The sequence below is a fragment of the Sebastes umbrosus genome, chromosome 20 (assembly GCF_015220745.1).
Source record: "Sebastes umbrosus isolate fSebUmb1 chromosome 20, fSebUmb1.pri, whole genome shotgun sequence".
NCBI classification, from domain to species: Eukaryota; Metazoa; Chordata; class Actinopteri; order Perciformes; family Sebastidae; genus Sebastes; species Sebastes umbrosus.
This window is the reverse complement of record NC_051288.1, coordinates 20,610,058-20,636,225: the sequence shown is the minus strand read 5'-3', so window position 1 is coordinate 20,636,225 and position 26,168 is coordinate 20,610,058. Positions and strand designations below refer to the sequence as shown.

The window sequence follows — 26,168 nt, the reverse complement described above, 5'->3', positions numbered from 1 at the left end:
GCACAATGTAATGCGTATAGAATAATGACACCATCGGCGTTTAGATTGCCTCCCTATAAGGCTTGCTTTCACTATGTCATTCTGTCTGCCACCGGGTACAAAGTGCGTCAACCATTGAGCAACCAAAACAGGAAGAGGATAGCGCTTTTGTTTTCTCTGGTAGCCATCGGTAGCTCTCCCAAGGTAGCGGAAATGGCAGACGGTGGAACAACCGAGGTAAAACAAGAGTGAACCTAAGACAGACATTCACTCGATAGAGAGAGCTCAACAAAAAAAGGACTGAAGACAGTTGCAACAATCACACTTTTAGTTAATAGATGTATGACGTCTCCCAACAGACCGCAATCAGACACAAAAAAAACATATAACCGGATAGGGACCGTACACACGCCGCATCTAAAAACGTGTGGAAAACGCCAGCAGTGACGCTTTTTTCTTTCCAAGGTGCTTGGGAGGTTGCGCTCCTGTCGCACCTGCCGTTACTAAGTAACCAAAACCTGTGTGCTGGGATGATGATGAAGTTGCGGTAATTTAGCAGTAAGCCTCACTGACTAAATTAACAAAGTCAAAACAAAGATAAATGTGACGTCCTCGGACGGAAAGCGTGAAGCCAGTAAAATAGTCCATGGGACAGATGTACAGCTCTGGGTAGTCCTGCACTAATATGATTAAATTATCCTCCATATATTTACTGATATATGGAGGAAAGAAAAGATATCTGCCGGCTGTGATTGGTTGTTCCTCGTCACATGACATGCGCTGCGCTTATTCCAAAAGTTGAACTTTTTTTAATAGGCGCTTGGGAACGTTTGGACGCCGCAACGGCATCGCTCTCGTGTTTGAGCGTACCTTTCGCACATCTACATTGAGAACAATGGATTTGAGGGCGCAAAAAATGTGGTTATGTGTACGGCCCATAAAGTTACTGTTACTACAGCAGACAAGAAAATATATTCAAGATCTTTGTAAATGAAATTTAAGACTTTGCAAGGCCTTTTCAAGACCTTCAGACTGTACCCTGCACCTGCATGATAGAACCATGTTTTAACACAACAAGAACAAAAATGTCCAGCTTGACCTTGAAAACTTGAGGTTCATCCAACCTGCAGAAAGTGTGTCTCTGCTGGGAAACTTTTACCGTGAAACAGCTGCAGGAAGTGTTGAGTTAGCTATTAACACTGTGCCTTTATTACGGCTCTGATGGCACAGCAAAGGAAAGCCATCGTTAAACAGTTGGGTTCCTATATGTTAGATGAAGGAAGGAAGAGGCACGTAGTGAAACAAACCTCCAGCGACAAAACAGCAGTGAAACCTACATTAAGCAGGTGCTACTGAGTTTGGTTGAGCTGGTCGCGTTATGGCCGTGCTCCAAAGCAAGGCTACACAATGAAGAAAGCAACGGCTGCGAATGTACAATGGAAACAAGAATCTTCACAGTACAGCATGACACTGCATGACCAAAGCATATTTTAAGCGGCAGTGGAAAAGTGGCGTTGGGGCTCTCACGACAGGAGGTAAAGCTTTGAAGCAGCAGAACTGATGAGTTGGTTTGGATCTATTTTAAGCAGAAAATGGGGTCTTTAGCAGTCATAGATTACTCTTTAAGAACCAAAAATACATTTCAGCTTCTGAGCTGCGTCTTCCTGCTTCCCAAAATACACCCACAGAACTAGTGAACACCTTCTGTGCGCTGACAGGTTGATGCGGCATTGTTTGTGGCGGGCATCAGACGACAGACTCACCACTGCTGCGACTCTTGCGGTTGGCCTTCCCTCCCGTCAGCAACATCTTCAAGCTGTTCCTAAACATGACTGCAGCAGATGCCCTGGACTAGACTACGGGAAAAATCTGTTGGGAGAAAAGAAAAGACAATAAACATGAATATTTGACCAACTGTCTGCTGTGAGATCTAACTGATATTGTTACCAACAGAATGAAGGCATTATGAGAGATATCAGGGAAACGCAACAAAAAGTGCAAGAGCTTTTACTTCCTCTTTGTTATTATATCATTGTTACATAAATTGAAGGATAAGCAACATAAACCAAATTCCACGAGTTGTGTGATCTACTTGCTGTTGTTAAACGCGGCCCCCATTTACTTCAATTCATCAGGACTTTTCTCCGTTTTTTGATTCTTCGTTCACCGTTGGAGGCATGCGAGAAAAACAGTTTTTCTTTCCAATAAATCAAGGTAACAGGGTGAGTCGTTGTTATACAAATAATCATTTTGTGGTTGAAGTATTCCTTTAAAAATGTTGTCTAGGGATAGAGTTGTTGGGGGGAATCGAGGGTTCAACCTCATCTAGGATGACCAGGTGTCCTGCTTTACGAGGGACAGCACAGCATTTTTCCCAGTTATTGTTGTCCCACATATTGAAACGATGTCCCACATTTTCATTAGGCTCTAGTTTTCAAAAGTCAAACCACTGCGGGATAGACGCTTTTCTAAAATCTGGCTTTTATCCAATGGCTGTGATGAAAGCAGGGAATGCTGTCATCACGAGGCTGTGTTTGCTGTCAAACTGCGCACACGTGTGTCAAGTGCAGGTTAACATTTCACCGTCTTTGCTACGCTATATGCCCAACGGGGAAAAATGCGAGTCACTGTAAAGTCACAAGCTATGCAGATTTAGTCGGAATATGATGGAAACTACCACAAAGACAAGGAAGAGCAGCTACAACAAAGACTGTGAAACTACTTATAAGTATTTATAAGTTATTTTTCGGGGGGGAATACGTCATGAAGCGATATAGTTCATGTGAGTCTCACAAGAAGCGTGCGGCTCAAAAGGAGATGTGCCGATCAATGGATGCATTCGGGCAAAGCATAGAGATGTTATAAGATAAAAGGCAGAATAGAAATGTTTATTATTTAAGTTAGATAGACATTATATCAAAATTTAAGACTACCTCACAGCCCACATTGTGTCCCACAAACATTCTTTGTCCCACATTTGGTTTGTTGGGATCTGGTCACCCCAACTTCATCACAATTTAGGATAATCTGCACCTACATTACAGTCAGTAAGTGTCTTAAGCCTGCTCCTACTGCTACTGTAGTCTGGTGATAGCATTAGTGCATTTGGGCTTAAATTTAAGAGAAATAATTCCTCCTTAAACACTCAAAAAGAAAAAGAAAAGAAAAAAAATAATCACAATCAGTAAAGGCATGTAGAACAGAAGTTTGGCAGAGATAACATAAACGATGTACTGTACAGTATCATAAAAGTACAGCCGGTGGAGGTTGAGGATTCAGTACAAAAAAGGAGCAACGATGCTGACAGATAAGCACACCTTAAACCATAACACTGTCTTCATTTCTTGCCTGCAGCTTGTTCCATCTCACTAATTCCTCCTCTCCACCCCCAATCCCCCACCTCCCACCTCACCCTCCCTCACACAGGCACACATATCTCTGCTGTGAGTAGTAAAAAGCATGGCAGCAGATGTTCTCCATTAGGTGGGAGTGACTCAGCAAAGCCCCACAGACAAGCTCCAGCTGAGGAGCCGGCTTTGGACCCAAACAATTAAAAAAAAAACCTCAAAGAGGAGGACATGGAAAAGCTCTCAACCCCCTCCCCCCAACCCTGCTTAACTAATGTTTTTCACAATCCCCCCCTGACCTTGAGAGGGGGTCTAAAAGGCTTCCAGGATCGTAATACTACAGACAGTGTGAGGGACACTGGGGACATGGCATTCACAATGAGGCAACACATGATTTTATAGTCAGGTGGGATGAAACTGAGTCATACAACATCAAAATTTGGCTTATTCATTTGTGATTTTTTTTATTTTATTCTTGAGTGTTTTAGGATGGATTATTTCTCTTAAATTTAAGACTAAATGGACTAATCTCCAGACTATAGTAGGAGTAGCGGTAGGCCTAAGACACTTGACTGTAATGTAGGTGCAGATTATCCTAAATTGTGATGAGGTTGAACCTTCGATTCCTCTTAAACAACATTTTTTAAAGGAATACTTCACCCACAAATGATCATTTGTATATCAATTACTCACCGTGTTACCTTGAATTCTTGAAGAAAATTGTTTTTTTTAGGGCTGTAAATTGATTGAAATATTTAATTACGATTAATCGCATGATTGTCTATGATTAATCCGTTTTTATCTGTTCAAAATGTACTTTAAAGGGAGATTTGTCAAGTATTTAAAACTCTTATCAACATGGGAGTGGGCAAATATGCTGCTTTATGCAAATGTATGTGTATATTTATTATTGGAAATCAATTAACAAAACAAAACAATGACAAATATTGTCCAGAAACCCTCACAGGTACTGCATTTAACATAGAAAATATGCTCAAATAACATGGCAAAATCAAGCGCAACAGGCAACAACAGCTGTCAGTGTGTCAGTGTGCTGACCTGACTATAACTTGCCCCAAAACGGCATGTGATTATCATAAAGTGGGCATGTCTGTAAAGAGGAGACTCGTGGGTACCCATCGAAACCATTTTCATTCACATATCTTGAGGTCGGAGGTCAAGAAACCCTTTTTACTTCAAGTCATCAAGACTTCTTCAAGAATTCAAGGTAACACTGGGTGAGTAATTGATATGCAAATGGTCATTTTGTGGGTGAAGTATTCCTTTAAAACATATATGCTTTCATCAGGCCATGTGTCTGGCTGTCCTTTTCTAGAGAAGTTGTCCACGATAAGTCTCAACAGGATTGCAGCCCTGGCAGTTGCCAATTTGGAGTTTAGCTCAAGTGTGATGAAACAAAGAGAAAGGACTGCAAGAGAAGTCAATTTTGAACAACAACAAATACACCAGGTGAAAATTGAAGGGGAGCTACTGGAGCTGCCAAAATGAGACCAGACCTGGCCTCGCTGAAATCACTTCAGATGGCTTTGTGGAGATGAATCCAGCTGTGTTTGTTGTTTGTTTTGAAAGAAGAAGTAACCATTTTTCCATTAGTGACCATTCAGATTTGTTCTAAATGTGTACTGTATATTTTATTGTGTGTAGCGTGCACACTTTTCCAAAACAAAGAGCTGAATTTACTCATTGTCAATGTGTCCAATTAGGTAAAAAAAGTCATAAATGATGCCGTGAGATGAATTAAAACATCATAGAAGTTGTCAAACTAGGTGAAAGAAGAAAAAGTCAGGATGTTAAGACCCTGCGTTGATCGTCTTCCACTACCCCGCGGTATAAAACAAGCAATTGTCTCACCAGATGCTCATTTTGGTTCACGACGCTCCACATCTGTCAGGTCAAGCAATTATCAGGCTCATATAGGGAAGTCTAATCTCTACATTACTCTTCTGACCACAAAATATAATGAATTAACTATTTTAGGACTATTCACAGTTAGTTATTAATTGCTATTCATTTTGTGTCCAATTTAAAGTCCTTTTTACAATAATCTTTTTTATGCATCTAATGACACTTGACACACAGGTACCATTCCGCTCCCACTCAGTAACACTGCCAGTAAATGTCCCCATCAAGGCCAATGCAAATGAAGGTTGATGGCATTTTTAGTGTTTTATCTTTCGACGTAGCCGGTTCAGTTTGTATCACAGGGGCTAATAATTCCACAGCTCATAAAAACTCTTCTCAACTCCTCTGATTTAGAGGGATCACTGCCAATAAATATTAATATTTTTTGACCTCATTTGCCGAGCAGTGTAGCGTAACCCAGCCATTGTGACAGGCTCCCCTAAATAAAAAATGAGCCCTGATGTGAATCAGTGGGTCTACGAGGAAAGGCTGACATTTTCCTCTGTAACTTTTGTCTCAGACGCAGCAGCTATTCTCTGGTGTAGTAAAGGAAACCCTCAGAGCGTCCTACAGGGTTGTCTATTAGAAACGTCTTATCAGCACCTGATATGATTGTCTCGGCAAGTGAGTTAACTGATGCTACAGGCAGACGTACCCTCAAAACACATGAAACATCTCTAATTTAGGGATTTTTTTGTCATAATTATGTGTTAAATTACATGTGCCACAAAAGGGGAGAATTTTTAATGTTTTATAATAATGTAATAAAGAACAAAGCAGCATCGTGGCCGCTTGTCTCTCGGTAACAAAAGGTTTTCTGATGAAATATCATCCTGCAAATGCTAGAGGTTTATTTCCACCTGTTTTTTTTTTTGTTACGGCCTCGGAGGGCGCACGCCCCATGTGACTAAAGCCCCATTTCCACCGCAGGAACTTTGTCCGCCTTTTGAGGAACTCATTGTGTTTCGACCACAGGGACCAGAGTCTAAATTAACGGGGTATTTTTAACCCCAAAAAAGGCCCTGGTGGATGAGTCAGAACTTTCGGGGTGGAGATTGTAGGGATGACCATCGCTGATTGGTGAAACACACACACACATACACACACACACAGCTGCTACAACGGCTTCCACTTGTTTACCGCCTCATTCATAAAACATGGAGTAATCGACGAGGGGAAAGCATTTCTCTTTTTTATATCTTAATGTGCATAGGAATTTGCATAAATTAAAAATTTTAAAAATTTAAATGCATAATGTCAATGACCATTTATGTTTGAATATCACCACGGCAATCACAGCAAACACATCATCAGGTAGAGACGATCGTGTTTTCACCTGGAGGCCCTTCATTCCTTCGTAATTCTCCTTTTTTTTGGTTATTTGTAAATCTAAGTTACCTACAACCAATCCATGCATTATATAAAATTATTTGAAATCTATCTGGTTTTATGTTGCTTCCCTTTTCCCTAGAGAGCTGGGTAGTAACATCCCATGTTTGCTAGTGTTATGCATGACAGTGATTGTATGACACTGGAATAAAATAATTCACATTAAGAAATAATGGTTTAGTCCAAAAGCTAAATGATTGGAAATAATGGAGCACTAATAGTAAAGGCTGACACAAACCTTAAAATGTAATGTATTAGCTGCTTGTCCCTTTATCTAAGAATCCTCATAGTATTTTATTTTTACATCCTCATTGCAACTTTCTTGAGTGTAAATGTGTCTGTCTGACGTGCGATAAAGGTGTCAGCTCTACGGTCAGCTTCAAATTGGATTAGCTGTGGGAAAGAACTGGTTAAAAGCCTGCGTAATCGCAGCAATCACTACAGCTGCTTTATGATACGGTGACACAAGTGATCCTCACACCTACCAGAGGGAGAGATGAAAAGCATTAGTCACATCAAAAGCAGCAGTGCTAGTTCAAGGTGGATGAGCAGTGATACTACAGGGTGGTGTGGGCTGACTGGAATATTTCTTACAATCCCAGTTTATTAATTAGGAGCCGTTTCGAAACTATTAATTACCATCAACATACGATTAAGTATATTTCCCTTACTATTCTGTTCCCCAGTTTAAATATCATGAACCATGCAAGCCCTTCCCTCTGTCTGAAATCAATTCATTGGTATGAATCATGTGTCTTCCCGTGACAAGATGTAGACAGCGGTAAGAGAGTGTAAGGTGACAACGGGTCAGATCTTGGCGTGCATGCTCATCTCCAGAGATACCGCCGCGGCTGTGCGGGGGCAGCTACGCGACGTATCCGTGCGACTCACCGCAACTTCACCTCAGCATAAAATATGAGCAGGGAGCAGCTTATTATGTCTGGTCTGGTTAGCGCACAGGCCAGAAGGCATTCTGTGATTATAATACTAAATCATAATCTTAAAAAGTCATGACTCAGTAAGTGCATATTGTGGCTGCACGTCAGCTCTCCGTAGAGCAGCTGAAAGGACTAGGGATGAAATACGGAGGACTTTACAGTCGAGCCCGATAAATCTGCTTCCATATGTGTAGCAGTGAGCTAACCAGGCAAGGCTATAGCAGTTTACCAACTGCCAGAGCAGAAAATAGGGAGAGATATTGCTGTCTGTTTCTAGAGGAGGCAATCAATGTATGAAATCTTAGCGGACAGGATACTGAGTAGGCAAGTAAGCACACACACACACATATAGACTCGCAGGTCGCCATAGAGAAGACACAAAAATGTACCCGTATACAAGCAAAGTGTTTCATCTGAGGGTGTAAGCATACACATCTCTCATTCCCACTCTCTCTGACCCTGTGTACCGGCCTTTGTGAAGGGAAGCCAAGAAGCAGCATGCTCTCACAGATAATGTGCGTAAGCGGATGCAGCCCATCTCAGGCTCTTCCACAGCTCGGGCAATGATGCTCCTCCACTGTGTTAAAACCCACTTAAAGGCACATTCACCTCATGATGAGACACTTTCATCTGGTCACCCCCGAAGCGGCACACTCGTTTGTTCTGATGGAAAAATAAATTACAGCCACAGCTTGGTTTATTTGTAAGTCCGGCTTGGCGATAATTCAACAGGACAATTTTAGGGCTGTCCTGAATACCGTTTTTTGGGCTTTGGTGAGGAATATACGATGGTTTTCGAAGCTTCACAGCACGATGCACGACTCTTCTGGCTGTCTGTCTGTCTCCATCTCCCAGTTTTAGTGCCGCTGCCGCACTACTGTACACACACGCACCTCCACACACAACAAACAGCAATATTCGTCCGAGAATAACTAATAATAATTAATGTTGAATATGAATTATGTTAATGAATAAATTTGTTATTTTTTTTTGCTATTTTTGGGACTTATTTTTTATTATTACAAAGTTTTTTAACCTCTTTTCACCGAACCCAAAGTGGGAATTACATTACATTTAACTGAATTTACATCTGAAAGCTGACATAACCTTTTACATCTTAACCCACATGAAGAAAGTGTTTGAAAATATACAGCGTAGACCCGTTGGACCAGTACTATACAGAAGACACATGGACCGTGAGCAGCGCGACTCAGCTGCGGGCGGCTCATCTACAGATTTGCCGTGTTTTGCGTAATCTTTCCGAGTAATGCACACAGTTCTCAGCTAAAATAGACCGTGAAAACGATCTGTGAGGGCTTGCAGCTCCGCAGCTTTCATGCTGTCTGTGTGGACGCCACACACGTACGAGCGGCTGTACGTAACCATAGACATCCTGTGTGGGTGTGACGTAGTTTATCGGGTGTTGTATCTCCGTCGTGTGTGTGTGCTAAACCAAAACGTGTGTGTGTTTATCACGGTAATGACGGTATTGCAAAATCCATGTCGTAGCCGAACGTGACACCGGTGACGGAGATAAAACCGGTAAACCGCCCTCCCCTTCTGTGTGAAAGGCTTTAAACTTGACACTGCATTACTAGCTTTAGTCATTAAATATATAGGTTTAGCTATAAGCCACGCTGGAAGAATTGCTTCGTCATGGCGTAATGTGGAGAGTATTAGGATTAGGTCTCTTTATACGGCAACCCTCCTGTAGAATGAATTAAACTGTTAATCACTAAGCCCCATCTAAATTTTTAAACATGAAAGAAATCCAGCTGGCAGCAGGCGCAGACGTGCCCCTCTGAGTCTGAGCCTGGACCGAGAACCGGCGTGACCCTCCATTAATTACAAAGCTTATTTACAATCAATAAAGTATCCCTTTAATGGGGCCTGTGATGGCAAAGGCCAGAGTTGCAGGGGCGCCCAATAGGATTTATCTCATGTTACCCCTTAGCCTCCGAATTAAAACTCATCTGAGAGGAAGCCACACAGACACAATCATAGAATTAGAGGGGACGGTTTCCCATGGGAGTGCTCTTACTGTGATTACCTACGACACAGGAGTTACAGCAGAGGCGAGGTTTTAAATTGAGAAGTGCTAAAATGTAATCTCACGGAGGTGAATGACTAAGCAAATTTCTAAGTAAAATCTAATTTCTCCTAAAAGATATAATAGGAATCTGTCTTTAAAACAGGTAATTACAAGTCACCCATGAAAGAAATACAGCTTAATATAGCTGTCGCAAGAGTGAAAATCCCTCAGCAGCCACAGCACGATGAAGCAGCAACAGTCTGAGAACGACAAATGCCCCGAGGGACACACGTTTCTTAGAGCAATTACAGTTGAATCCGGCGGTCTGACTGGAAAACATGAATGTCAGACCATAATCAAATAATAACAGAGCCAGAGGAAGCATCGTTTGAGAACAGAAGCTAAGTCATCCACAGTCCATTGATTTCCTCCACTTGTTTCTGTACACTGTGTTGCTTTCAGGGTTCAGGGAAAAAAAAGATGCATATAGATGGACGACATGATAGCTCCCCAAAAGTGAAGCCAAAAAGTTGTAAAATGCACTAATAGCCAAATCCAGGGTTATATCTCTTCCTCCGTTCTTGTGAATGAGCCTCGGACCGAGGGCTGGGGGGCGAAGTTAAAAGAAGATGTTAGTAGGCTTGCTCCATCCTATGGATGTGGAAGACCGCCGGAAGATCCGGATACTTTATCACTCGGCAGTCGAGCCATTCTGGCTTCATGCGCCACTGAGCAACTTTCACAAGAATGAAGGGTAGCCCGCCTCCGACGCTGTATCCAGTTCTCTTCATACATCCATGCTCCAACCCCCCCGATCGCTACTGCGCAGACTTTGGCTCCAAATGACATCACAATCTCAAGATGGCAGCTCCTGTATCCGGGATATTTTGGCTTCACTTTTGTACAATGGGAGGAAGTGGAGACGCGTCGTCCATCTATAATTACAGTCTATGGAAAATAAGAGTTAGGTGAGGAGATAGTGGCAGTCTGGACCTGTTCATTAAAACAAAATTCTGCTGCATCTCAAAACACAGCTGAGAAAATATTCTCACTCAAAAAGGAAAAAAAATGAGACTCAAGCTGGAGGCAGTCCGAGCCTCCGCCCTCATCTCGCCAGCAGCAGACGCCCTGCAGCATCAGACGGGGATAAATCACACGCCCATCTCCAGTTTGAGGATGGCCAGGGGAGCGGAGTTCCATAAATCACGGTGATATCAATAAGGGGAAGTGTCAGGGCCCGGCTCGCAAGGTGAGAGCTGCACAGGGCGATGCAGAAACCACTTAAGGTTGCTGGTAACAAAGTTTCACTCCTGCCCGCGATAGATTATTTATAAATCTAGATTAATGCTCCTGCACTCATTGCTTTGCAGGGGAAGGTGGTGATATCTGTATCACGATGCACCATAATATGGGTACGATCAGTCACAGATGAGACAGGTTTGGATCCCAAGGTGGCCGAGATTGCCGTCTAAAAAGCTCCTCAGCTTTCTATTACTAGTTCTTCGTGGAGCATAAGGTGTGTTCAAATCACACTTTAGAGTCACATACATATATAAGCATAAAACCTTCATTTTCCCAAGAATGGGAATGTACAGTACACATTTGTTTCATTTGACATTTTGATATCAGCTATGGGAAAGACATCCAACATATATGGAACTTCTAACAGTATTGTTCAAAGTATTGTTTTGTATCCTCAATATTCCTACACATGAGAGTCTTCTGGATAATTATAGGTTTATGTTGTGGCTGATTTCGGGGGCTAACCCCTTCAGTAAACAGACTGTGGCAAGCAAGACACGGGAACTTGGCTTGTGGCTTGAGGAGTTGTAGCATTTCTTCACCGACAGCGTAAACCGTACACACACTGCACTTCTACGCTCACAGCTACCGTACGCTGTTATCTTCATACGCGCCGCAGTCCGTCACACACATACGCTCCCACGCAATCAATTATCACTTAAAGGAATTCACGGCGGATCGCCAGGCTACAAAGTAGAAATAAGTGAAGTTATTGGTTGCATTTGAAGCAGAACGTTTTACATCCAACCACAGTAATGATGTTAACAGATAAATCAGATAATGCACAGGCAATTTAGTGATATCCATGCTGTCGTCTTCTTAACCGGTCTTGAAATAAAATCCAGAGTCCCCTTTGTCTGAGACGGGGCAAGACGAAGTAAAAATGCGGTCGATTCCGAAACGAGACCGATACCTTCAATAAGATCTTGAGTACTACAACACTGGTTTAAAGCTGGGCACACACTACGATTTTAGAAATGTTGTCGTGTAATTCCTAGTAGATTGTTATCTTGATAGCTACGCTCTGGTTACTGTAAAAAGAGTAGTAAAAATGCACTGACGTTGGGGAATTGGGGACTGTGCGAGAGCCTGTGGACGGACGAAATTTCTGACATGTCAGAAATTCATCCGACTGTCCGGCGGCCGTTTGGGAGGAGTTAATCGGTCCTCAGTCCCCCCTGTACACTGCACGGCAAACGACGTTCGACAAACTCTAAAATTAGTCACGCGGCTCAAAATTTGGGCCAGAAAAGGGCTAAAATGATACAGTGTATGCCCAGCTTAACCAGATATGTCCTCCTTGCTGGCCCTCCGTTTAAGTCCATACCGCTTAGGCAAAGCTGGGCTTGGTGTGTTTCTTCTCCAACACACCGACATGGCCCACATATAGCCAAGTGAATTATTATGCGCTTTGGTTGTCATCTCCCTGTGGGGGAAACAGAAGTCCTCCTACACAGGCCAACTGGCACACAATTTCATTACCAAATCGGTGCCCAGTTTAAACCAGCTTAGACCTCTCTCACCCTCTCGTTCAAATCTACTCAAAGGAAGCGACTGAAATAGCGTGTCAACCTTTATCAGAGTCGAAGAGAGCCAAACGAAGGAGGGCATAATTCATTGCCTTTTATTTCCCCCTGTTTGTTTTAGTGGGTGTCTGGGCAACACCAAATAATGGGATGAAATACTGTGAGCCATGTCGGCAGGTGTAGCCAGATTGAGGAGGGAAATAAATCATCTAAATGCATAAAACCCATTTATTCACTCAGAGAACTGCATAACAACAGTTTTTTTTAAAGTTCAGTTGCATGTCTTCATCGTAATCTCTTCTATGGCAGACAGTGCGGAAGTCAGTGATTAATGATTTTTTCCCCCCTGCAGACACCAAAATGACAACAGCAGCCGAGCTCTGATTTTAATATGTTGTGCTGCTTTAATGCTCCCTCGCTCTAATTTGGTTGCTGCTGTGAACAATAACACAAGGCTGTGTGGATGAGTAGGGCTGGGCCAAAATCTCCCATCCCGATATAGATCATTTCATATCTCAATAACGATATATATTACGATGTAGCATGTTTTCTGGTAATTCAATACAGTAGATAGTCTATATGAAATAACCACATGGTAAAGCCTATTTGTGTATACTCCTGTGTGAATTAAATACTTGACAATACTGAGTATTTTATCATTTTATGAAGAACTTGATTGCAAAATGAACATAACAGTTTCATGTGAAATTATAGAGGAAATAATAAATATATACAGGTCTAGTCGAGAAGACAGCAAACGTAATATGAATAAAAAACAGCTTATAAATGCATTTTACAGGACAGGTTGCAGACATTAAGGCTCATAATAATTTAAACATAAACATCTTCTAAATCAACTGCATGTAAGGCCTACATAACCTCACTGATTATTATGTCATTGGTTAAAATAACTGAGGTTAGCTGTAGAGTAGTATTTTGTACTGGTTTGAGACCTGCTTTTGTTTACAGTGTACATGTAGTGTGATAATCGATGAACCACTATACATTTAGTTATTATCTGTGTTATCTGGGGTGTGCAAAGCTTCTCCATAGATTACTTTATTCATCCGTTACCCGTTGTATGTTGTACAACAGAGATACTGTTTCTACTAGTGCTGTCAAAATTAACGTGATAACGCTTTAAGCAAATCCGTTTTAAACGCCACTAATTTCTTTAACGTATTAACGCAACTTTTTAGGTTGTAGCAGGCTCAGTTTTAAAGCTAGAGTGAAGATACTGGCAACATATGAAACTAGAAAACCTAATGAATCCATTGGTACCAACCATGTCATACTAGCTTGACGCAAAGGAGGATAAATAACGCTCCAAACGTACACTAAATTTTGGCGAGGAAAAACTGGCATGGCCATTTTCAAAGGGGTCCCTTGACCTCTGACCTGAAGATATGTGAATGTAAATGGGTTCTATGGGTACCCACGAGTCTCCCCTTTACAGACATGCCCACTTTATGATATGACACGATTCACCGTGATTAAATATGGACAATCATGTGATTAATCATGATTAAATATTTTAATCGATTGACAGCTCAAGAACAAATATAAACAATAGACATTTTTATATCGTTTGATGATATACACTCACCGGCCACTTTATTAGGTACACCTTGCTAGTACCGGGTGGCCTTCTGCTGCTGTAGCCCATCTGCTTCAAGGTTGGTTGGTTGTGCGTTCAGAGATGGTATTCTGCATACCTTGGTTGTAATGAGTGGTTATTTGAGTTACTGTTGCCTTTCTATCATCTCGAACCACTCCGCCCATTCTCCTCTGACCTCTGACATCAACAAGGCATTTCCGTCCACACAACCGCCGCTCACTGGATATTTTCTCTTTTTCGGACCATTCTCTGTAAACCTTAGAGATGGTTGTGCGTGAAAATCCCAGTAGATCAGCAGTTTTTTAAATACTCAGACCAGCCCGTCTGGCACCAACAACCATGCCACGTTCAAAGTCACTTAAATCCCCTTTCTTCCCCATTCTGATACTCGGTTTGAACTTCAGCAAGTCGTCTTCACCACATCTAGATGCCTAAATGCATTGAGTTGCTGCCATGTGATTGGCCGATTAGCTATTTGTGTTAACAAGCAATTGAACAGGTGTGCCTAATAAAGTGGCCGGTGAGTGTATATCGTCATATTGCCCAGCCCTATGGATGAGCAGCAGTGAGTGTGTAGAGTAAAACCTCTACAAGCTTTGCCACAGAGCAGGTAGACAGAGAGAGAGAGATACTGGAGGAGGGATGAGCTGCTCAGCATAGTACTGGGACTCTTTTACTGATATAGCATTACCCAGGTTAACACTTAAAAGATTACCATTTTAACAACAAATGAAGCTAGATGATGGTGTGAAAGGTCAAACACTGTGTTAAATATTGCCTAGAGAGAAGGAGGGTTTAATGAGACAGTTCGATTAATCCCACTGAACGCTGTTTCCCTCCAACTCCCCTCCTTCATCCTCTTCATGCAGAGACCTCACTGCTACACCTGCTGGCCATTTGGAAGTGCTGCTGCACCATCTGCATTGACAGTCTGAGCAGAGGTGCCAGGAGATGTATTAATAAAATGATAAATCTAAACCTAATCTAAATAATAGCCTTTCATCTCCGCTGCTGACATATGACACGGACATGCCCATCATCGAGTCTGAAGAATGCGCAGAATCTTTTTTTGCATAAATCCTCCCCATTTGTATGCTTCTCGCTCACCGATCCTGTTCAAGCAAATAGAGCAGAGCTCCAGGAAGAGGAATGGTTCGGTGTTTGACAGGCAGCTTAAAGGGGCAAATAGAGTCATGACATGAGGAGAGAAGGTCATTCAGCAGAAGGCCACTAACCGCGGGTAATCAACATTGGCAGAAGCGCACATTTGCATTGAGAGGGAGGCGTTTAAAAATCAGCCGGTGTCTCTGGTCCGGCAAGGCGCTGAAATGCTTAGAATTAAATAGGCTGAGGTCCTGTAGCATCTCCTGTTCTCCTGTTCTCCTTCACTTCACTACGATTCACTCTTCTTTCATGCTGTGACAGTTGATAGATGCAGTCTCGCTTTTTATCCGCTGTAATCACACTCCGTGAGACAACAGGGTAAACAAATGAAGATCTCTATGAAGTTGAGTTTAAACAGTACGATGCCTGTAATAAAGTATTCACCCCTGATGGTGTGTTATATTGTTTTACAACACCTAATCACAGTCAGTGTAATTGAGGTTGATCTACGGGGCTCACAGGAAAAATTATCACCTACCACTGCAGAGATACTGGATTTTTAATTTGTGTCATGCAGGGTACAAACTACACGAAAATCAAGTTGATTTTGGGCCAGGTTGCCCCATCCGACGATCGTCAGCAAAGCTCTGATTTTTTGATGGTTCTAAAGATTATCTTTCCAGATATTCTTGTGATGTGTGGTATGTCAAGAGTGTTTCTTACATTCCCCGATCGGCTCGGAAGTCCATCCTGGCCGCACTGATCTCAAATAAGAGTAGAGTAGAGTGCAACAGTAGAGAAAATATCTTGTTGTGTGCGGGGAACCACAAGGACAGCCGATGACGCAGTCACGTGGGAAAGAACGATAGACAATTGTGAGCCAAGCTGACTGAAGAAAGAAGGACAACAACAACCGTCACGGCTAATGCATGAGCTAATGCAAAACTCACTCACTCGTGAGCTATTTCCATCATCAGCTACAGTTGCTGCGTCCGAAATCGATGATGGAAGTAGTGAGCCTAGCAGATGCTAGCGGAGAATGTAAACTAACAAAAATGTCATCAATTCTTTTTCAGTCAGATAATAAATAAAGGGTTTAACCTGAGCCAAGCCATACAACGATACTGTAGCAATCATATCACATCCATACAGGGTTAGTAGTACACAGCTGTTAAAAAATAGTTGACGCACTGGTATTGGATTGGTACGCTGTATCAGCCAATACGCAAGTTCAGGTATTGGAATCAGTATCGGGAAGGAAAAAATGTTATCGGAACATCTCTAGCTTATATGTTACCTAATTTATTTGACACTACAAATTGAGGATAATAAGGGGAAAACAAATCTCTTAATTTGAATCCAGGGTACCTAACATTTTGTCAAATCCTAACTGCATCCAGTGTGATTCAGTGTTGAATTAGAAAAAAAAAACAGAAAGTCAAAGAGTGTGAATCCTTTTCCTTCCCTCTGAATTCAAGCATAAAATGGCTGTGATAACTTCTCATAACATCCCCACACATCTTGTCCTGGCTCAGCTGTCACACGGATCCAGTGCCAGCCCGAAGCTGCTTTCACACAGAATTATAAGTGCCACTCCTCCCCTCTGCCTGCCTCCGATGATACCCAAATGGGTTGATTTGGCCACTTCAAGGGAAGCACTAAATAACCAACCAGCACAAGCTCCCACTTGCTCTTATTTCATGTCCGTGTGTGCATCCCAGTTCAGCTCGTTTTCTTAAAATGCTTGACCACACAACACTTAGCCAGCGGCCTGTCGAGGGCTTGTAGTAACTTTGTATCTCTGAGCAGCAGAGCCAGATAGAGGGTTGGACTTCCTTGCCTTGGGCTATTGTGTATCAAGTGCAGCTGAGTGGTTGATAGGCTTAGCATGGCTTCTAAGTAGAGTAAAGCCACGGGGGACGACTCCTGGTTCAGTTTCTTTCATGAATTGGCTACAAAAGTCCTCATCTGAAATTAACTTAAACCAACTTAGAAGGGCATTAGAGGAGAGACACTGCAGCTGTGTGGGATAATATCCAACCCTTCGTACAGACATTTGCAGCTGAATGAATTGCAGACCTGCACGTTGCAAAGGAGGCTAAATAACGCTCCAAAGTTAAGCTAAATTTTAGCGAGGAAAAACTGACATGGCCATTTTCAAAGGGGTCCCTTGACCTCACACCTATATATGAATGAAAGTGGGTACTACCCAGAAGTCTTGCAGTTTTTTGCATGCAGTACAAATGTGTTATTTGCACCTATGCTATTCTGTGTTTGAATATTTCTGCATACTGGGGTCCTTAAAGAGTCTTAGAATTACATGAATTGGGTATGACTGTAAAGCTGAGACTCTTGCGGATCCAACGAGTCCAATTGTATTCATGTGTGATGATGTTAGTCCCCATAGGAGCCATTTTATTGTAGTGAGACCATTTTTTGAAACTTGACCTCCCTGTATAAAATGACCAGTTGTGACCTCTAAGCTATTCACAGCCTCATGAAACTTAACAACCACAAACTAGAGACCTAGAGCATTCAGTGGATGGATAGCTTTCCTATGTAGATTGACAATAAGGGGGTTTCTGAGCAGTTTCCAGAACAGAAGTGCTCGCCATTCAATCGCCAAAAATGCAACTCTTGCTGAAATCTCCAAATGTCAAAAGTTTTTGATACCTTTTTTCTATGGTGTTCCTCAAGGTCTTGGTGTCTTAATGTGGTATTTTGGAGGGCTAATTGATCATTTTATCAATTCTCGACTGGTAAAAAAAATGGTTAAATTTAGCATCAAATCTTTGGAACAAATGTTATCAACCCAAAAATTGCTGCAACAACTTACGAGACATAATAGAGCATGAGAATGGTCATCATATACTTCTATGATCATAATGTTCTATGCTAAAGATCATGGCTATGGCAAATAAACTATAGTTATGGTAGAGTTAAGGTTAGGCAACTAAAACAGTTAGGTAAAGATTGTGGTTACGGTGAATAGAAAAGTGAATGTCAACTGCAGTTCTGTGATGGGATTCCTGACGCATTGACATCTTGCCTCTCTATCTAGGTATCAAATTGTCCATTGACTGCTGTGTAAGACCACAGAAATAGAAATGATTGTCTCTGACTGCCAGTCAGGTAAAGGTGAAAGACAAATGACGATCAGAGGATCAAATTTCCTCTCAAAGAGATCATGTGTTAATGCTTTCTATTTAAGACATCTACGGATAGTGCCGGTGACGTCAAGACAACCCACAAGGAGTCCATGTAGCCAGCATACTCCAAAGGTAGAGTGTCATCAGACATTCAGAGGGTGGGTATGGTTTCAAAACCGCAGGACAAGAACAGAACAGATCAATACGGTATTTCCATCCATCCAGACAGCCAGAGAGAAAGAGACCAAGCGGCTTCGGTATGTCACTCAAAAGGGTACCTATAATGACATTTGGTGCTGTGCAAATGAGTTTCTGCCCTCAAATGGGCCAGCCCACTCATAAATAAGACAGAAAAACAGGTCCAACTGTCAAAAGTGATTGTTGACAACTGCTTCTGTTCACATCTGGGGAAATAAGTCTGTGAATTACGTGCGCGTGGATATGAACGCGGTTTCATTGAAGCAGAGGCCCGCTGACTGAGAAAAGAGATGAATAAATTATGCATTGGTTCAGTTCTGTATTACCATGTACACCACCACCATCATGTTCACATTCACTCTGTGAAGAACTTCATTGTCCACTGCGAGTTAGCAGCACCACATCTCTTTTCATCTCATCCACAGACAGTTTCCAGGGGAGATGTGTATGCCTTTAGCCTGCAAATGACTTCATATAACGGTGAAAAAGAGGTGCTGACAGGTTCCAGGAATGTTCTGTACTACTAGGGTTTTTTTATGTAATCAGTTTTGCTTGTGGAAAGCAGAAAAAAAGGATTTTGGTCTACAACCAACTTCAGCTTTGTCATTACAAATGGGATGTGTGCCTTAGATTCATGTTTTCTGACAAGGTTCTCCAGCTTTCGAAACGCTCTTTTCCTCTTTCATCCAGACTCACTATTAATTCCAGAGCCAGCGATACAATACCACAAAGAAAAGAGCACATTAGTGTGCCTCACAAGGGCAATGATACCTTCAGGGTTGCTATTTGTGGCTATGAATCTGGATCTGAGGAGACAGTATAAAAGGATAGAAGGGAGCGTGGGCGGCAGAGAAAACATCTTAAATTACTTGCTCTTCCAGTTCAGCCCACCGCCAGATTGCTGTCAGGCTGGACTGACGTTTGATTGAAAGCGCAGACAGGACCACGGGAAACGGAGACCCAATTAGCGTGTTAGCTGGCCGCTGACCTCTGATGGCGTTTTGATGACCACCAATAAATGTCTATTAGATTCCAGCCGCCATCGCAGCGTGTGTCAATCACATGGCTCAGGCATAGAGTGACGGAGCTGCAGTTTACTCCAACACTCACATAGTACCACGAGTACTTTTAAGAAAAGGAGAAAGCATGAAGATGATGTCACGTCTCTCATACAGATGTTGGCAATCATCAATGCCGTTTTCACTTTACCAGCAATGCGTTTTAATTGAAAGATACTTATCATAAGTCATTTCATTAAGTGACTTTGTTTTCATGTCACATTCCAATTATTTGTCTCGTGTTATTATTATGAGCAATCCAAAGTGTTGGGTTGATGAGGCTCTGTTGAGAATATTAATGAGCTACACACATACAAGAAAGGACATCTTCATTCTGTCTCATCCTTATTCAGTTCACTTAAACAAGGCAGCGTATTCCTAATAGGAATACTCCATCCTCTCCTGGGTGATGATGTCTGCAGAACAGCAGTCACCATGCAGGAAGGCACGTGTCTGTATGTGTCCTAACATACATGTGAACCTGCCAATCAGATAGGAGATGATTAAGTGGCAAATACAGGCGAGATCTCTGCCGTGTTCCGTACGAGGACCCATCAGCCGAGGGTGCGGAGATAGATGGGAACATGCAGGGTCACCTCCAGTCCTTCCACCCGCTTTGCTGAAGGTCACAAGCCGACAGATGAGTCTGCCTTTCGTCAGGCCTTGTGCCATCCGCATTAGCAGGCTGCGCCAGGCCTTGCCTGCGTCAGCAAAAGAAAAGGGCTAGGTGTTATTGCCCTCTTGAGATAGAATGTGTCAGCCTTACACAAACTATCTACACCGAGTGTAAATAGTGCAAAAACAGTGAGGCCGTGGGGACGGATTGTGGAGATTGGGTGGAAATAGAAAAGAGAAATAGCCAAAACTACTGATACACAAGCATGAATATTTCATTAATTAGAGTCATGAGCTGGTGATTTTAGACCATGGGGTGGCCAGTGGAGTTTATAATTGCAGGTGATATTTTGATCTGCTTTGGTTACACAGATCAGCAGGAGACTAAACCCATAATCATAAATACATTAAATATCACAAGTCATTTAAAGGACCTTTAAAGGTTCTCTATACGAAATTCAGAGCAGAGGAATTGCCTCTCAACATGGCGATGGCTGAGCCGGCGGCTCACAGCTAATACTTGAATGCACAAGAGTACTAACAGCGCTAAAGCTTCGGTTATACTTTCTGCAAGGGACGGTCGCACGGACACGAGCTGACATGGAATCGTGATGAGGAAACGTTTGGATTTTTTATACTCGTGGGTTTCTCCTCGCGGCAGACCAACAATCTCAAAGTTCTCCATTTTCTTCGCCCCTCAGCGTACTTAGAAAAATGCACGGACAGGCAAAACCTGCCAAAAGAAACCCCCGCAAAGGGCCGCGTCTGATAGTGTGACGTCACTTTGGCCGTGCGGACACTGAGCGCGCCAGCTGGGCACGCTCACATGCACTAACATGAACTAAAAGGCACATGCAGTCCGCCCGGCTACGTCAACAAAGCACAGAGAATCTCTGATGACAACACACACAGAGGGAGAGTGACTTCATTATCTGCTCAGGTAGACCTTACTCCACTATATCTTTACATAGAAAATCGTTTTTTGCTGCTATATTAATACTCTGGATATCGAATTTAGCACCTTTAAAAACACAAACTTATGTGTTATTCCTTTACATTTCCCTTTCCACAAATCACCACTTGTGTGTTTGAAACTGGGCTACTGAAGATCGGAATAAAAGGGCACCATGTAATCTTACCCAAACCAACAAAGTTAAGTTATGTTGTCGGCTCAAAGTTTGGTTTCATTACTGAACTTTATAGAGGCAGGCTGCCCGGGAGAGAACGCCCTCATAATGGACCCCTGCCAGGAACTTGGTCCACAAAGTAATTGGCAGCGGCCACCACATGTATGTCTGCTGTGTGTATGTGGGTGGTTTCAGAAGTCATGTGTGTCACTGAGGTGAATATCACAGAAGTCTGGACTCGATCAATCTAGTTCTTTGCAATTTTCATCATGACAAGCAGTGTGTAAATGCAGGTTCAACAGAAAAATTGCAAATACTTTTAAATACATTTATTTGTGGATTTCTATTACATTTATTTAAAACAAGAAACATTAGTGTGTGCATGAAAAAATATATTTGTGAACCTTATTTTTTTATATGTGGATTTTTTTTAACATTTATATACAATAACTATTTTTTGTGCATTGAAACAAAATTTTGTGGAGTCATTTACAGTATATATATAAATCACAAAATACATTTGTAAATCCCTCTGTGTGCATTTATTAATATTGAGACTGATCTGTTGTTTTTTTTAATGTATTTGTTAGTCGTTTTGTGAAAAACAACAACATCTGAATCCTCCCAAATTCCCCCTTGAGCAGTGGAGATTGACCTGTAATGAACTGAACTGAAAGGTCAATCCACACCTCTTATCTTTATATTCATATTTCTGATAGTTTACTAAATATCTTCAGACAAAACAAGCTATTTGATACGTCATGTTAGGCTCTGGGAAAATGCAACTGTAATTCTTTTTTAATTTTTTCCAACATTTTACAAACAAAACGATTAATCAAGAAAATAATTGATAATGAAAATAAGCTCCAAACCAGGGACCACCCACAAATTCCCAGTGGCTTTACAAAGTAATTATCTCTCCTACAAAGCACGCTTGCAGGCAACTCTTTTTGTTTTTTAATGTATTAGATTCTGGGGGAGGGGGAGGCAGCTGTTAGCCGGGCCCAGCTGTCGATGACGGCTGCCAGAGATGAGAGGGGAGGAGTTGATTTTGAACAAACCTGTGCATACATGGTCCCAAAGGAGCATCACTTTAAAGAATTCCCTCCAAAGCCCAGATGATAGCTGGATGTCTCTGTTTACTACCTCTTCATCTGCGGCATACTTGCAATCCCATGCACACATTAATTATGCAAAATATAGTGATGGAGATGAAGAACCCATGATTGACTTGGCAGAATGAGGCTCAATATGAAATGTCTTAATCGTTTGCAATTGACTGTAGGGGGTTATGAAGAATTTTCTTGAGACTTGGGTACCACCATGAATCTTTACTTTGGGTTGGAGAAAAAAATAGATTCACCTATGTATCGCGATTTTATTACGATTTTATTACAATTTTATTACGATTTTTAAATTGATTTTTAAATGCCAGAATCGATATATTTGCTGTCTGTCTTGTTGCATTACATCCAAATACAACAAATCAAGGTGGGGCTAGTCCAGGGATTGAATAGATTATGATTTACATGCCAAATCTGCAGCCCTGAACTTAATCTGACAGGGTCTTTGAGAGGAGTGGTGGAACAGAGTTTCCAATCTTGACAGAATGAAAATAAACTCACAACAATTTAGCTGTGCCGTATCTTTCTACCCCCCACAATTATTATTCATGAAAGTGAAACGAGAAAAGTGTGTGAAGGAAATTGTAGTACAGCTCAGTCTAAACTACAATGCAGATTTGCTTTTCATGCTGTTCACGCTGTGTTATTTCTCAAACCGTACATTAGCACACACTTTCATTTCCTGTGCTGGAGCCTGGCTAGTACACTGTGGACTTTGCGAGCCATTACGGAGACCACTAGAAGCCAGACAGCATTATTGTTAATGACATGGCTTTACGTTGGACAATTGAAGCCTGTTGAACGTATTCTTCTCTCCCATTTGAGTTATAAGGTACTTCATGTTCGTCTGCAAATGGCAAATATATCCACTGACAGATCTTGATCCATCATTTAAATAGCCTTCTCTTTGTGCTTTTGTCATTTTGCACTCTGACTGAAAAAATATGTGCATAACTCTACTGACGCGACTAACACAAAGTTCCTCATATGACAAACGGCACAATAAAAAGCCTCTCATTTCCTTTTCATATTCAATATTTCCCCCTGAAAGAGTGATTCTCTGCCTCCCATCTCAAGCCACAGACTCCAGAGCTAACCGATGTGTCCAGCTTCTAAACCACCAGCTTGAAATGTTTTAATGACTTGCATTACAATTAGACTCGCTTGTAGCTATTAAGCATTCAAGCCAGAAAACACATCAAGCATTTCTTTTTAAACCAGCGGCGTGTTTTAGATGTGACAGACAACACAGTGAGTCAAATGCAGTTGGTTGGTTAATTATCCCATCAGATAACAACATATTCTCATTCCCAACTCGCAGCAGTGGCCCTATGCTTCAAACTATGACGCATAGGTACCCTTTTAGCGTCAGTTTTGCACGTGGCAATTTACGCTTGTTACATGTATACGCAAAATCTCTAAATAAACTTCTGTTTTCACAGGAAACAACTTGGTTAGGTTTAGGAAAAGATCATGGTTTGGATTAAAATAAGTATGTTTGTTAATTTTTGATGTAGGCTACGTCACGTATGCAACGTAGTAAAGTTACATAACTTAAAATAAGTCAACGCTGACTTTTCACTTTCGGCATTTTCGACTGATCTACTGTGCGCCCTTCTCCTCCAGTTTATCTCGAATGACTTTATAAACGTCACTATTTTTATGGACTTTATTTAGCATATTCTGTGAGTTCTTTTTTGCCCAGATGTCAAGCAAACATCGAACTTCAGAAGAAGTCCGAGTCAGTCCTCTCCCACCTGTCGTTTACCTGTGTCCATCTCAACAAATGCCCGCACAGGCTGTGTTTTGGTTCACATGGAAACGGTCCGAGACCAACTCTCGCAAGCGTTCTCAGATCAGTTGTTTTGGTCCGCAACAGACAATTACTGTGTTTACGAACGCCCAAATGAACCACACTAGAGTTTGATTAAAATTGACTAAATGTTGGCTTTTGAAAGCCCCCATTTATCGCTCTTTATACCATGTAACCCGACTTCCTCCTTTACTCCCGCCATAACTACGGCCACGTCATTGACGCGTAGGGCAACTAACCAAGCTGCCGTATTTGACGAGTTGGGAGTGAAAACGTTTTGCAGGTAAAAATGCTGTTACCAGCCACAACTTACTTTCCTGTGGAGGTTGAGATGCTACCCTCCCTGGATCCCACCCCTCTGCATTCAGACTGGAGTGCAATGACAACAACACAATCCCTCACTGGCTTCCCACTTAACTCCCAACAGTGTTAGTAGCTGGAATGCATGACTAAGCCAGAGGTAGCTCTACCGGGAATTGAGCCCAGGTCTCTGTGGGAGAGAGTTTTGCCCATGTGTCACACGTGTACCCAGCCAACGTCTGTCTGAGCGTTTTACATTAGAAAAGACTACACTTCACAAGCCCTTTTGACAATCAAAGCAGCTAGAACGGTTCTCAAGCATTCCTCGGTCTTTATCCATTTATCTCTCTGACAGATGGGCCCTTTAGTGATCCAAGTCTGCAGCTTCTGTGTTATGTCTGTAAGACAAAGTCATGTACATCATACCTGCATCATGTTCCAGCTAAAAACTCTTGTTTCATCTGCTCTAAATCTCCGGCTGATTTGTGACTACATGTCCTAACAGAGCCCAAAGATAAACTATCCTACCTACCACAATACACGCACGACAAAAAGACTAAACCAGATCAAGCCAGGGAGGACAGCTCCCCCACAACTCAAACAGAATTTCTCTTGCTTGTAAATTGGTTTTCGTCACAACTAGCTGTCAGTGTTGGCGTTTGTGGGTTTCAGTGTGTCAGATTTGACACAGCTCCCCTTCAGTAGCTGTGGGCTGTAGCTAACCACCCACACACCCCCACTGGGGAGCAACCATCTTCTTCAGATCCCCTCCAACAACTTGACAACACTGATCGCGCTCATCATCGTCCCCTCCAGCACTCAGCAGAGATTTACAGCCTGGAGCATCTGATTGGTCAAAGCCTGACTAATATTATCAGAAGAAAGCTTATAAATGCAGCTGTTTTACTGTAACAGGAAGGCGTGTAGAAATCAGGAACGACAGCTTCTCTTGTGAAAAAATACTGCAAAACCACCTCCGTCAAAAAGTATCCAGAGCTTAACAGCACATCGCATTTGATGACATGCACAATTGGCGGACTAGAATCCAGTGCTTAATGTGCCTGGAGACACTGTCATGTTTCATCTCTGCACCAGCGGCCAACACAGGAGCCATGCCCCGTCAATCACAAACTGACACATCCACGCTGTGCGCCAAAAGGGACAAGGCAGCCTTTCTCTGGTCCAGGACACTTGCGAATTACAGGATTTTGTGCATCTTTGAATAGATGTCGAGGAACATAGTGTATATGTGAAGCTTCCTAACAAGACAGAGAGGCTCGCAGAGCAAAATTAATTTGTTTCCCAGGATGTGTAATGTGCAGGAGATGAAAAATGAAAGCTTTTGCGCATATAAACCCAATTAACTGCTCAAACAAAGAAATTCCTTTCTCACCCTCTAAAATGTGAGTAATGCAGACCTTTGCGGCAGTTTATGGTATGATTATAATTTATGCCACCTCCTAAGCAGCACTCGCAGACTGTGTCTCTTTTGTGTGGCCCCGGCTTTACGGCCGTGGAATCTCAGAGGAAGAAAAGAGCCAGTGTCATGCGGTCAGAAGGCATTTTAGTCAGACAAAAATTTGTGTCAGCACTTTTCTGCCGGGGAGCGAGAGGCCAGCGTTCAGA

General features: G+C 42.2%; 1 protein-coding gene across 8 annotated transcripts in view; it reads right to left on the bottom strand.

The window, feature by feature from the left end:
* tanc2b (tetratricopeptide repeat, ankyrin repeat and coiled-coil containing 2b) overlaps window positions 1–26,168 on the bottom strand; it is a 173,561-nt gene that overhangs the window by 124,239 nt on the left and 23,154 nt on the right. For 6 of the 8 annotated variants that reach the window (XM_037754845.1, XM_037754840.1, XM_037754847.1 and 3 more), the window contains one exon: window positions 1,743–1,848. In XM_037754845.1, the coding sequence (XP_037610773.1) occupies window positions 1,743–1,809 (67 nt within the window). In that variant the 5' untranslated portion in view covers window positions 1,810–1,848. Of the gene's footprint in view, window positions 1–1,742; window positions 1,849–26,168 lie in introns of those variants that run through there. The other 2 variants (XM_037754842.1, XM_037754844.1) reach the window with 1 other exon arrangement.